General features: G+C 36.3%; 1 protein-coding gene across 2 annotated transcripts in view; it reads left to right on the top strand.

Moving 5' to 3' along the window:
• The window catches only part of VPS13B (vacuolar protein sorting 13 homolog B), a 425,569-nt gene that overhangs the window by 171,794 nt on the left and 238,567 nt on the right, over positions 1-15,208 (top strand). For both annotated transcript variants that reach the window (XM_064647722.1, XM_064647715.1), the window contains exon 20: positions 10,607-10,716. In XM_064647722.1, coding sequence (XP_064503792.1) covers positions 10,607-10,716 — 110 coding nt within the window. The remainder of the gene's footprint in view (positions 1-10,606; positions 10,717-15,208) is intronic.

The following is a 15,208-nucleotide window of genomic DNA, read 5'->3' as shown; positions in this document are numbered from 1 at the left end:
AGTAACCAAGCACTGCAGACTTCACATTTTTCAAAGTTGTTTACTTTAAAGAAAACATTTGCTTTCAGCTTGAGACCTGTGTGTCAAGTTTCTGTTGAATTGTACGTATTAAAAAAAGAAAAAGAAGTTTATAGTTGAACTGCCTGTGTAACTTTACCTATCTTGCAGTGTCATAACTCTGACAGTATAAAATACCGTGGCTATTTTTATTCAGGCTCATTGTTTGGAAACTCATTTATATGCTATTTATTGCAGTCCTGAGTCACTGCTGTAGAGCATGAAGTCTTCTTAAGCAATAGAAAGGAATAAATCAATTAATTAGGACTTTCTATTTAGAAGATGCGTAGCATTTTGTTCTTACATTTCTGCTACAGAAAAGCATAAGCTTATGTGGAATTTTTACTGTAAATCTTGCTTGCCCTTCTAAATTATTTTTGTATTTCTCAGCCTCTATGTCTGTGTTCTTTTAATTGAGTACTTCAGAATTTATGTGAAATAATGTGTGTTTTCTGTTGCCTCTGAGAAGCTGTAATGATTAGGGAAAAAAAAAGAAACAGAAACCACAGCTGTATATTATTCAAATTACTTTTAAGAGAAGGCACATGAGGCATCTATTGCTGAAAAGATTTCAATTTTATAACTTAAAGTGCAAGACTAGTTGGTATCCATAGTCACAACACTACAAATGTTCAACTGCTGAAGAAGGAATGAAAATAGCTCCCTTGGTGCTCTGTTGCCATAGGGGAAGAATCCTGTTGCAATTCCCAAAAGCATACTGCAGAAAGAAATTGCAAAATACTGCTTTGGCAGATGATAGTGAGGTGTTTATAAATACAGAAGCTGAACTGTATTAAGAAACTTCTTGGCAGTTTTCAGAGCATTTTCTGCTTTTAGTTTAAAATCCATGTTATGGAAGTATATAACTGGAGATTGTATTGAAAATCACTTAGAAGTGATATGTTGAGGCATTACTCATTTTTAACTAGCTCATTAGTTCACAATCTTCTTGTTGTGTCACAGCTGAAGAAAAGGTGTGGTAACACTCTAGCAATCTGATCATAGGGAGAGGGAGGATGCAATCCTGTTATCAGTGTGCTTATGTATATTGTGATGCAGAGTTAACTGCCTATAGGTCATAGAAATCATAATTTGTAAACTCAGCAAAGCTTCTCTCTGCTGTTTTTCATAGTCTAAAACTTAAGAGAGATTATTAGGCATTCTGACAGCTTAGTTAAGGGTAATACATTTGCATCATGAGTGATACTTTTCTCTGCATTAAAAAAGATGATGGCATGTGGTCCTTTCTTCCCTGCTGGAGCATGGGCGATATTGAGTGTTTCAGCAAAGACCTATTTCCTACAATTTCAGAGCCCTGGAGCAGATTTCTTCTGCCTATAATATCTGATATAGATATATAGTATGTGTGTTTATATTATTTATAATATTATTATAATGAACCATTATATATATAATGGTTCTATATGATTAATTGTTCCAAACCTAGCCAATTTAAGATACCTTTTAGATTTCTGCTCTGTCGAAGCATTATTTTCCTCACTTGCAAGATGTCTTGGTCCATTGATAAGTGTTTTCTCAGTGGCTTGCCTCTCCATAGCCTTCTGCCCTTCGGCTGAAGCTCTCTGTGCAGAATTTTATGTGGAATTTGGAGGGGTTTTTTGATCAAAATGTTTTTTTCTGGATTGTCTACAATGATTAGAACTTGTTTGTTGTGTATCTGGGATCTTCATCAATTTATGTCTATGTAAACAGCATACAAAGTGCAGATAGTGGTGGTAGCCACCAGTGTGCTTGTAACAAACGTGGGTAGAGCCCTCCCCAAATCTTCGTTCGCGAAGCCTAGCCATGAGTGAGTGAGTGAGTGGTAGTATGTACACAAATGTATACATAACTTACCTAGAACAACACAATTATAAAAATCTACAAATAATAATGCATTTGGAAAAGAGATTCTGATGTTGCAGCTTGTGTGAGGCTCTGAGTTCCACATCCAGGTGGTTTGGACCTGAAGTTTTTCAAAACCCATTAGCTTTGGAGTTGACTGTAGTAAATATGCAATCATTTAAAAATGAAGAAAAGAAAATTGTTTAACCAGTAAGTGAAATTCAAGATACGCATGTGTATACATTTTTATTTCTGTGCTCTCTGCTCTGGGATTTGGAGAATGTATAATGCATTTGGCATGGAGCATAGAGTGAATCAGGGAGCATAAATGCTGAGTGAATGGTATTGTGAAACAGAAGATTTCAGGTTTGAATGCTTAAAACTGACCCTTTTGACTGACCAGAGCTAGATGCAGTGTTCTCAATATCTTGTACACAATGGATTTATGCAATGGCGTGAATGATATTTTCTGTTTTATTGCCTGTTCCTTCCTTCCTACTGAACATTGGTCTAATGCTTTTCTAGAACAAACAGAAATGTTGTTTTCTTAGTCAAAGCAGTCTGCTCAGTTATCATTTTACATGTAAAGTTAAGATATGAGGCAGCAACATCAGTAGGAAAAGTGTGTTTATCTGTATTGAATCAGGTGGGATACTTTGGGCGTTCTTCAATCAGCCCAGTTTTTGGTTTCTCTGGATAGCTCAGCAGAGATGGTCACCACATGAATCTCCTGGAATATCTTGGGTAGTACAGGTCCCTGCAGGGATCTACCTTCTTCCATAGTGAAAATTATCATGGTGGGTAATTTTCTATCATTTTTTCTTTTCTCCCAAATAATTTACCACATCTCAAACTATGTATCTGTTTTATTTCCTCTTGTATCCCTTGTAGATAGCCTAGTTTCTTTAAAAGCCTTTGATTAATCACCTTGTGAAATTTGTGTAGGGGATTATAATAGACTATGTAATTAAATCTGCCTTGTCCTTATGTGTGTTGATTCCTCAGGAGAACACCAGGTTTTAGCCACAGTATTTATTTTATCACAAAATTTGTTCACAATTTCGCAGAATAGAATGTGATCCAAAAGTAGTAGTAGACTCCTGAGTTCAAATGGAAGAAGGAATTTGCTGCCCTATTCCTCTCATTTCTAATTTTAGTCCATTAAATAAAGGAATTAGAAAACTTCTTGTTGAATAGAAAATATCCATATAAACATTTTATTTCTAGTCTGCTTGAGAAGATGTCTGTTTTCAGTAGCTCATCAGAAATCCATTCAATGAAGTTACTACATTTTACAAGTGAGACTAGAAGTCTTTGTAACCTGAAAAAATAACCACCACAGCCTTTAAAATGGGACCAAGGAGGTCTCAGCTAGGTGAACAAAAAATTAGGAAAATTGCCTTGTAGTTTATTCAGAGCCCCAAAGATGGTCTTCAGTGGAATATTCAGTCTCCTCTTGATCCATAGGAGTAACTGTGAGTTGTACAGGTTCCACATGGAAAATGGAAATAAACAGCCTTAACATTGCAACATGTATCTGAGTTCTTTTGTCGGAGAGCTAAACAAGCTAAAATTCTCAAGCCTTTGTGAGCATTTTGAAAACCTGGTCAGCTATGATCAAGTTACTGTAATTTATGGCATTAGTGAGAGGTCTAAGTAGTCTTTGTCAAGCATGTACTGATGGTGGTATCAGATGCAGAGGCAGAACTGTTGGTAGCTTGTTAACTCTCTTATATGTGAAAGTATCACGATGCTTGCAGAGCACATCTTAGCCATGAATTTTCATAATAAACACAGTCTAAGGACTGAGAGTCAGACTGATGATCAGATTTATAATGCTGACTGTTAGATAGCTTTCTAGTGGGACTTAGCAGGGGAGAAAAAGACAAAAGGACCAGACTTTGGTAGATAACTTTGTAAACTGATGTGGCGAGATATAAGTGTTTCTGAGTTTCTGAATACCCGCTTTCATAGCACTGTCTCCAGTAACAACCTCTGCTTGGAGTCAGTTTGGGCCACCCTGCAGTGTCTGAGTGGAAACATAGCTCTCTGGGCAACTCAAATATTTTATTTCTCCTTATATTTTTATGAATTAAACCAAGTGTTCTAAATATGTCTTGTTTTCTAAAGCATTCAGAATAATTTTCTTTACTCACTGACAATATGTTTTTGAAGTCCTTGTACTATATCCTTACTTTCTATCTGTATAGCCCTTTCTGTCAGTTGAATTTAGAATTCCTCATTGTTCTTATATTTACAGAATAGTAATTGTGATGGTTAAATCTGTACACAGGACCTAAAAGTTAACATAAGGAAATGATACTTGAGTGAGACATTCTTGCAATAAAACCCTAGAATTAAAGAAGAGGTGCTATGCAGCTCAACATAGGAATATTACCATTGCATTTTCATAGAAATGATTCTATAATCGTGGAAATAAAACTGACATCTCTGTATACTACAGCTTCCTACGTATTTTCTTTTTTTCTTGATAACAGAATCACAGAATTGTTAGGGTTGGAAGGGACCTCTGAAGATCATGTAGTCCAACCTCCCTGCCAAGGCATTCTATTGCCTATTAAACTGTTTCCCTGAACCCACATCGCCATATTCTCTAAAGGAAATTAAAGTTTTGCTCAAATGATTTTGGAAAATAAAGCAGTCTTTCAAGATAACTTTTTTTTTTCCAAAAAATGCAGCACGCAAGTTAATATATTCTAGCATTTTTGTGAAAACTTGCATCTCAACATGTCACAATGTTTTTCCTCAGTAGGAAAGACAAAATGCTAAATGGAATCAACTCTATTCTTAATATCAAAGAGCAGAGATGATATGAAATAACTGAGGGTTGTTGTCCACACCTTGATTTGACATGCCTTGTTTCAGATTGGTCAGAGCATGGTGCTAATTGGACTCAATGATCCTCGTGTGTCTCTTCCAACTCAGAATACTCTGTAACCCCTTCTGCTGAGATTGATTTGCAGAATTGGCTTCATGTACCTGAAAAATGAAGCCTTACGTACAGTCTTTTGTGTTAACTGGTGTATTCAGCAGTTTTGTGTTTTGCCTCATCTTTGACTATAATTCTGTGTTATAATTTCATAATTCAGCATTTGTGAATATTTGGGTATGTATGTTAATAGAGATAGGATATTTTTTTTCTTTAATCCTAACAATGGCTTATCAGAAGGTTCAGTTGAAATTAGGCCCATGTGATTTAGAGTTATGGCTAACACAAGACTCACTTGTACATTTTTTTTTTTTACTGATTACAGCAGGCACGTAGCTGTGGCACATAATTTTAACATCTGAATTCTGTCCGTGGGTCCTGCTGTCCTGCTGTGTAATTTAATAACTGCAGTTCCCTGCCTCACTTTCTCTATTTTTGAAATAAACATAATGATGTTGACCTCGGGTTTTTTCTATGGTTTTTTGCTATAAACCTCAGTAGGGGAGTTAACAAGGTGAGGATAGCAGAAGTATGTTCTTACTGAACATTTCTTAAGATTAAAAGTTTTTTTCTAATTTAAAAAGAATAGACTTAAAATATTGTGGGGTATGTATTGTTGAGCAAAGAATAACAACTGTGTTTGATTTTACAGACCAAAGCACCTTAATTAATGGGAAAATGTTACCCCACTACCTCTGATAAATGAAGCATTCTAATATTGGTCTAAGTAACTAAACTAATTGATCTCAGAGTTATTTTAAGCGCTTGGGGAATGTAAAACTCTATGAAAGTACAGTAGACTTGGACTTTTTTATCTGAGATAAAATTGGGATAATGTTTACATCTGTAGTCATTCAAGTCAACCTTGAATAGAGAGACATGCAGACATATTTCTGTAGACAAAATTTATTAATATATGTTAGTTATTTTAATGTAAAAATAATTTTTCACAATCACATAAACTTTGATGTGGCTTGAAATACCTTTTTTCCTTGTCTGACTTGGCAATTTAGGATGAAATGCAGGGCTGTGTCTCTTAGATACGCTGATTATTTTGCAAGACAATCATATTGGCTTGTCCTTGATAGTCCAAGTAGACCAAAGTTGTATGTTTAATTTTTATGGTGTGTAACTGCAATCTCTAACTCTTTAGCTCTGATTCTTCACTTTGGGATGTTACTGAAAATGGCTGTGGTGCCACAGGATAGCTAATTGCTAAAGCCTGTTTGGAATGTGGGTAAGCGAGACATATTGGCAGTGAGCAGAGTAGTTAAGAGCAGTCTTTTTCCCTTAGTTGACGCCCAGACTAAAATTAAACAGACTTAGATATTTCCAAATTTAGGGATTTACAATGCATCTGTTCTGAGTCAGCTAGCAGAAAGAATTAATTACCTATACGCTTTTGTAAACTAGAACTATTCATTTGGGTGTAATATGCACATCTGCATTTTCACAGTATGCCTTAGTGAAAATACCCTTCAAAACAGCAAGAAAATAAAAAAAAAAAATTCTTATCTCTGTTATCCTTTAAAATAATTGGATATTTACCCCAACCTGTATCAGCATCCTGCATATCATTAATGTAGCCTGAGACATCTAGGAGTCATGAGTGCTCAATGCTAAAATAATTCATGGTGTAGTTTATATAGTAACATGGTGTAATATTTTCTTAAGTTAGTTACTAGTAATTTCCAGAGCTTCTCAGAATTGGGTTTTATTGTTGATCGTTCCCTTTGTTCATGTTTATGATCCCTCCCCAATAGAAAATGTACATTAACTATAACTCAAACTTCAGTTTACTATAGAGGTTCTTCAGTTCATTTTATAGGGGAATATCTGAAATGTGTTACTGAAAGGTTTTACTGGAAATAGTAATAAAGGTGTGTTTGGATACTGCATACACACAGAACAGAATTTGGAAAGAATTCTGCCAGGGCGATCCTTTGTTGTTGCAGAGATTAAATACATTTTCAGGTGCATAAATCCGAACACTGTTTCTCAGTGTCTAGTTCATCATGGTTTGTTACCGTTGTGTTGAATGTTGAGTTTCAATAAACAAATTTATGATTGAACTATTATTGTCTGTCCTTCCTAGTAAATTTTCTTTTCTCCAAAGTGTTGGGAGTGACTAAGTAACGCAGTTTACTCTTTCACAAGGTTCGTGCATCTCCAAAAAGACAGTGATTTTTCCCAAGTGTTGCCACCTCCCTTCTCCTTCCCTAAGTGCTCATTCACTTCTGCCTTCCTTTTTCACTATCCTGCTGCCTTCATCCTTCTCTCCTGTCTCTGTGATATTTGAGGCCCTTTCCTGTTCTTTCATGGTGACTGAGCATTCCTCAGCTCCACAGCTCTACTGCTGGACTCTGCCCCCTTTCACCTACCCTGCCTTTACCTCTGGCCTCTTTTTCTCTGCGGCTGTGTCCCCGGGGTGTCCTCTTCCAGCTCACCAGAAGTGTATTACGTTCCCTTTTTTTCCCACTTGTTACATGCTTGAGTTTTCCTTATGAAGGAGTGGGTACAGAGAGAGCCCCAGGCTAATGACCCCTCACCTCCCTGCTTCTCCAGCAGCCTATGCTCAGCCCTCCAAGTGGGAGGAGGTGGTGTGGCAGAGCCAACCCAAGCACAGAAGGCCCCAGGTTATTCTCTGTGGGCCCCCATCCCTTGGGAAGACAAGTGCTGTTGTTGCAGCTGTCATCATCCAAGGAGGCTTGTCAAGAAGCTCATCCACAGGATGAGAGTGCCAAGCATCGCTGTGCTCTACTGCCTTCTCTTCATCGTCCTCTGCCGCCCACCTGCAGCCTCTCCTCCTTTCGTTCCTTCAGGACAGAGTGGAAAGTTTTAGAGGAAAGAAATTCTTTGCCCAAGCTAAGCCTGGCAAATGGCACCATGACTGAGGAAATTCTCAAACATTAAAGATTATGTGATGTTGGGTCGATACTTATTTTTCAAGTCATTTACTAGATATATATAATAGATAAATCTGGCCAGAACTGGGATCTGGAAAGGAAACCCAAGTGTGCTATGGGACTAAGGTCTGCTTTTTTCTGAAATGTAAATTTAATTAAAGGGAGAAAAGGGGAGGGGAAGAAAAGAAAGTTTACCACAATCCTAATGAAATCCAGGAAACTTTAGCATTGCTTTTTGACAGAGACAAAATAGCAATTATTTTTTTTTCTTAGACGTGTAAGGAACCTGCTGCCAACTTAAAGCTTTATCCTCACATCAGTGAGAACTTCCTTAAAAACTGGGAAGGATTCTTATTTCTTGGCATGAAATCAGGAGGCAAGTCTGAGAAACTTCTTTTACTGGATACTTTTTTTGAAGAAAGCTGTTACACAGAAAACAACTTTACATAGGTGATTAAACTGCTCTTTGAATATGGTGATGGAGTAGCAAATACAACAGTAAATTTCAGTAATTCAATGTGGCAGAAGTAGCTTAGTAGGAAGCCAAAGTTACCTGACAGTCAAATTGAGAAATAAATAATGTAATTGCTTATCTGACTACTTCTACTGGGCTTTTTTTGTTTAGTTGTTTGGGTTTTTTTTTTACATCCCAGACACCAGCTATTGAAAGACATCTGGAAAAATAAAATATTTTGCTATCTCTGCTGTCTTACAGTAAAATTTTATGGGATTTTGCCAGTGTGACTTCATTGAGGGGAAAAGGTAGTTTCAGTTCAAAGCATGACTTAATTTTACTGAACTTCTTAGTTGTAGCTAATTTTTTTTCAGTAATCAAGAAACTATGTTACGTTACCATAGCATGATGTGCTACAGTAACACCATTTTTTCTTTTCAGGAGTCTGTTAGAAGTGTGGGATTTTCTGTTGGCTTTGCCTGTAGGCTGACTATTCCTCGCTCTTTGGGAGGTCTGACTCCTACTTATCAAATCACATATACATTAAACCTTTCATTAAGTATTGCTGACAACAGGCAGTATCTCTTAAAGATGCAGGATTCTCTTAATTTGGCATCCAAGTATCCTATAAAAGATAATGATTGAAGCATATACTTTATCAATCCTCTGTTTACCTTTTTCTTCCTTTTTCTAGTTTCCTCCGTGTCCTGCCACATGACATATTCACTGCTCTTCTTACTTGCATGTTACCCCTTTATGCTTGACATTGGCTTTGCCTTAACTGCAGATTTATTTCTTAGGTTTTTTACTGACATTTAAAACCATCAGCTCACATAGAGTAGTCTGTGCATAGAAGTTCCTCACAGTGTGTGTTCCAACTCCAAGCCTGTGCTAGGCAGATGATTTATCTTTGTGTATTTCTTGACAGCCATTTTCCCATTGTGCTCATTAGGCTTTGCTTGTGTCACCCCAGGTTGGTGCGTCTTTGCTGTTTGGAATTCAGCTGAGTTTAAAATTTTGTTATATACAATAAACTCATAACTTATATTTTTTTAATTAATTTCCCATTTACAGTTTTGCTGATGTGTGTTTTGAAGCGCATGTTTTTACTGTTTTTTGGAAAGTACATTGAATTGTGTGTCAAGCTTTCTGAATTTATTAGAATTTATTATTAAGTTCAGATTGCTCCATAATTACATTGTATACTACGGAGTAAATGTAGTATATATTGCTTTGGGAACTATGATTCTAAGTATTATAGAACTACTGTAATTTTCTAGAACTTGGTGCTGGGGTCTTCCAGTAATCAGGATTTCTGTTTAAATTTATTTTGTTATTTATTTATTTATTTAATTAATGAATCTGTTTTAACATTGCAAAGCTTATGTGGAAAGATAACCACCTACTTCTACTTGCCACACTTTTTCAATATAATAGATACTTTGTATTATATTAATATACCTCACCAATGCATCATCAGATTTTTAATGCAGGTTTAATGGAAATAGTGATATATAATTTGGGTTTTAGTGTGCATGACTCGGTGTATATGCTAACATTTCTAGGTAATGAGATAGTTATTCTCCTATTTTGAGCCTCAACATTTTCCATGTAAGTTTTTCTTCACAACCACAAGAAAACTAGAAGTTTCCTTTTAAGCAATGAAGGTATAGTAACCCTGTCTTGTAATACTAAGAATTCAAAAGTGAGACTTAAAGAAAATAAGATATACTGTAAAACTTAGGGTAAAATCCTAAGAGCTCACAGTACTGAGATTGCCAATCTTATCAGAGTTAAAAAATTTGCCTTATTTTGCCTAGCTCATCTTCTGAAGAATATTCGTGCCCACATTTTACATGAAAAATGTTTGTCCTAAGCAGCTTTGGGCAGAACATTGACCTAAAGGAGGCCTGTCTTTGTTAAAAGAACCCACTGTCCTAGACCATGAGCATTTTTTTGTTGAGGTTGTGGGAAGTTATGCATTATATTCTTTTCTTTCTGTCAAGGGTCTTACTGACTCATTTTTTGCAGTGTTAATATTGGCTGAGAATTTGAGGAAAGGTGTTGTGTTTATTCAGTTACACAAACAACTTTGTGAAAACAAGCACTTCCCTTGGCAAAAAAATTTTAATAAGCAAAATCAAAATGCAATTTGCTACTTTTTTTGTGTGTCCATAACACCGGCGGTGCTGGTAAGTTTCTCACTTGGAAGAAGTTATTGAATTTTATACTTTAATTATTACTCTTGGTTAGAATTTAAAATGATCATGTATGTAAATCCAAGACAAACAAAAGTCTGCATGAAAGATGATTTATGTGTAAGAAAACTGAATACATATAAGGAGATTCTTAAGCAGATAGTTGACATTTTTTTCTCTTTTTTATGGTGTGTAGGTGCAGTTCTCTTGTCCAGTGTACAAGGATTAGCAATTAACGTTGATCCAGTCCTGTATACTTGGCTTATCTACCAACCTCAGAAACGAGCTAGTAGACACATTCAGCAGGTATGTATTTTTAGAGGGAAAGGAGTGGGAGTGGGGAAGCGTTCACTTCCTTATATGCCAGTAGTGCATTCTTTTTCCAAATATTTATTGTTTTTTACCATCTTCTGTGTAGCTTATTGCACATACTGTTGATCTTATTTTGAATTATTTGAAATGTTAAGTTTGCGTATTAAAATTTTAATTTCATAAATTTTTCATTCTTGGTTTAAAGAACAAAGGTGGTTTTGTGGTCACTGTTTGGGATCATTATTTTGCAACTAATTTTAACTACTGAGACCTCATAAGCCTTCTGAGTCTGAATAACACATCATATTTTAAAATTTGGGATGGTCTATCAAATAATTATATAACTGGTTATAAAGTCACCACTCTAATTAAACACCATTTAATAGGAGATGAACCATACAGTTCATAACTTGGCAGAAGTGAGCTCTGTAGCAGATTCTGTATATCATATCAAACTACATGTTTGTGTACAAAGTGCTTGAAAAAGAAGAAGCAAAGGGTGTGGGTCTGAGTGGCGCAATGTTTTCTTGATGTATTTTTGACGCTAATTTTCATACCCCATATTCCTGACTTGAGAAGAACACGGGTTTTGCCTGATACTAAACTTATTTATAACTGTTGTTTGACAGAATTTTCTAGAGCTTAAATTTGTCATAGTTGATAAAACTAGTGGTCTCTATCGCTTGATGTTCTCTCTCAGTTATAAGTGGTCAGTTATTAAATGACAATTGTAAGAATCTTTAGATCTTTGTCTCATAATTAGAGACTTTTTTCAGTGGGAACAGAACAATTGATGACTGCTGTGCTGGGGTGTTGGGGATACATGCAGCCCAGTGAGGTTCACCACTCTACTACTGAAACAGTTTGCAGTAAGAAGCTCTGCTGTCTGTCTGCGTACTGTATGGTGTAATGTGCAGCATGTTTTCTTTAAAAGGCTATATGGCAAAGCCACTGCTGCTTATGTTTATATTAGCCAGAAATAGAATTAGCATCTCTCTTTGAACTGAACTTGGGGCTAACTACTTAGTGTGAAGTCTGCAAAATCCTATCAGTTATTAGAGTAAGTTGTACAAGGTCTTGCTGAATAAAGAGCTTATTCCAGTGCTCAGGCACCCTCACTGGAAAAACATATTTCCTTTTCATTCAGAGGGAAGCCTCTGCGTTTCTGTCTATGTCCATTTCCTCTGCTCCTTTCACTGGGCACCACTGAGAAGAGCCTGGCTGCAACTTCTTTGCACCTTTCCTTGAGGTATTATTATACATTGAGAAGGTCCCCTGTGAACTTTCTTCTTTCAAGACTGAACAATCCCAGCTCCCTCAGCCTTTTCTCATATGTAAGATCCTCTAGTACCTTAATCATCTTTGTGGCCCTTTGCTGGACTCACTCCAGTATGCCTATGTCTCTTGTGTACTGGAGTTCAGAATTAGACCCAGTACTGAGAAATGACCACTGCCTCTGGCAGTACTTTGTGTAATGCAACACAGGATACCATTCACCTTCTTTGCAGCAAGGGCACTTTGCTGCCTCTTGTTCAACCTGGTGTCCACTAGGACCTTTTCTGCAGAGCTGCTTTCCAGCTGGGCAGCCCCAGCATATATTGGCACATGAGATTTTTGACCCATGGGGTACATTGCTATTTACTGGAGTTTGTGGTCTGGAAACTATACTGGTTACTCCCAGCCACCACCTTCTCATTCATATGCCTGGAAGTTGTTTCCAGGATTAGTTGTTCCTCACCTTCAGGTGAGACTGACTGGCATGTAGTTCTCTGGGCTTTCTTCTTGCCCATCTTGAAAGTGGAAGTGACATTTGCTCTCTTACAGTCCTAAGCCAGCTTTCCCAGTTGCTATGATTGTTCAAAGAACATCAAAAGTGATCTTGTGATGACATCTGCCAGCTCTCTCTGCACTCATGGGTACGTCCCGTGGACTTACATATGTCTAGTCTGTCTAGTATTCCCTTATCTGATCCTCTTCCCCTTAGGGTGAGCCTTCCTTGCTCCAACCTTTTGCCCAGTCTCTGGTAGCTCGGATTCAAGGTTGGTCTTGCCAGTAAAGACTGAGGTGAAGGTGTTCAGTACCTCAGCCTTTTCCAATTGGAAAAGAAGTTCATAATTTTCCTGACTTAATATCAACGTGTATTCCTATAGATAATGAAATATTTTAGCTGGCTCTTTTTCAGCTCCTTTGTTCTCCTGCTCCTTTCCTTTTCTTAACTCAAGTGAGCACAAGAATTTAATAAAGATTGTGTAATACTTACATGATTTATACACATTTTTCTGAAGTGTTGATTTCATACCTAACAGCTCTGAATAATGTGCAAGGAGAAGAAAATACAGTTGTTTAGTGTCAGAAAAATTAGAAAAAAACCCAACAAACCACAGATTGGTAATAGGGACAGGATGAGGTAAGGAAACGATATCATGAGAATCTTTTCACCTCATCATCAGCTGATGGTCTTTCCAGATAATAAGTGTAGGAAGTATTACATGCTGCTTTGTTTAAGAAAAGACACTACTGGTACACCTTTCCTGTTTGGACCACTGTACTGTGTGTGCAGTGTGCAGTAAGCAACACCAACCTTTGCAAGCTGATGGATTAAAAATAATCCAAAAATGTGAATCTCCCAGAACACCCAAAACACACTATATATTAAACTGGCAGGAATTACTGTTTATTTTTAATAATAATGAGCTGAAATAACTTGAGTCTGGGGACAGACAAGGAATAAACTTTATAAATCAAAGTACTGTAGCTTAAAAATATTTTCAAAATCCTCAGTTTTTGGCTTGTAAGCTAAAGACATCTTAGAGATGTTTTAATTCAACGCCTTCTGAGCATCATGCCTATCAAGATACACCAAATTCTTCATTTGAAAGAAAAACCTCAACAACCAGAACTTGCTAAAATCACAGAATCATAGAATGGGTTGGGTTGGAAAGGACCTTAAAAATCATCTAATTCCAACACCCCTGTCATGGACAGGGACACCTTCCTCTAGACCAGGTTACTCAAAGCCCCATCCAATGGCTTAATGTATATGTTAAAAAAGAGTGAATTTGTCATGCCATCTTATTATTAAGCTGTCATCTGATAGTAATAATGGTCAGTGGATTGATTTTCAACTTTCTAGTATTTAATATGGCAAGAATGGATTAAAAAATATACTTTAGGATTTTACTCTCCTTTAGTTCAAAACCTGAAGAATAGGTGAAAACTATTCTAATGGAGGTTATTCCATGGTATATATTTTTTTGTACTGACATCTGTTGTGTTATAATTATGAAATAGAAACACTAAGAAAGGTTTAAAGATGTCAATATATATAAGGAATATTATGTTGAACACAGGATAAATTTTTTGAATGTGAATGTTTTGCTCTTAAGGCCTACATCTTAAGAACAAATACATTAATAAGAAATCTGATTAAAATGTAATTATTATGCTTATATGCTGTCCATGTGACTGCTCAAAGGAAAATTAGTATAAGCTAGAATCATTGCACTCCCATCCATACATCCTACATTGAAATCATATATTTTACATTATCAATGTTAAATATCACATTTCTGATTCCCTGAATTTTGCTATAAAATATGTTTGCTACCACCCTTTATTCAGTAACTGATAATAATCCATGAAGTTGCAGCAGCAAAATCAAAAGACATCCCTATCTGGCTTGGTGAACTGATGAACCTATGCTAGATTTTAAGCAGAGTGTAAACTGACACAGAAGTTTGAGTTGGTTTTGTTTTTAAACGTGTCAGCCAAAATTGGTGTTAATTTTTTAAGAATACTTAGTTTATAAGGATTGTTTTTGTAAAATGAGCTTTAGGTGTAGCAGCAGCCACTGTGATGTTGTAGTATGTGCACCAGGTCTGTAACTCACCATATCTGTAGTGTCTGCTTAAACCCCTTGTGTTTCTTTGGTCTGAATGCCCTGCTGAAAAGGTATGCAGACTGAATACCTTGGGTATCTGAATGCCATAAGGCATTTTTTTAATGCCTTGTGAAAGACTAGTTAGAACAGAATTTGGGAAAGATATCACTATGGAGTGTGACTTCTTGTATGTATCTGGTTTACAGCCTAACATTGCCTTCCAGTTAAAAAGCAACACAAAGCCAAATTTAAGGCCTAGTTTCCAGTAATTTAATGTTTTATTTTGACTATTTTTTGAAGATTTTTTCCTTCAGGTGTGTCCTGTGGCAGCAAGGCCTTGTTCCTAGTAACTTTTAGATATTTTTTGATATTTGAGTATTTTTGAAGACTTTTTCAGATGTGGCTTTTTATATTTGTTAACCAATGATGTTTTTCACGTATTTACTCCCTTGTAAAATCCCATACTTAGCTTTGCACAGATAAAAATTTGAAGAGTCTGTTTTCCTTGGTAAAGTAGCCTGAGCTATACTTTGATGTGAGACAGTCAGATATATGTGATGCTGTTTGCAGTGAATTTATAAATGAGCATGTTGTCTTTCTCAAATG

The sequence above is a fragment of the Pseudopipra pipra genome, chromosome 1 (genome assembly GCF_036250125.1).
Source record: "Pseudopipra pipra isolate bDixPip1 chromosome 1, bDixPip1.hap1, whole genome shotgun sequence".
NCBI classification, from domain to species: domain Eukaryota; kingdom Metazoa; phylum Chordata; class Aves; order Passeriformes; family Pipridae; genus Pseudopipra; species Pseudopipra pipra.
This window is presented reverse-complemented; position numbering and strand designations above follow the sequence as displayed.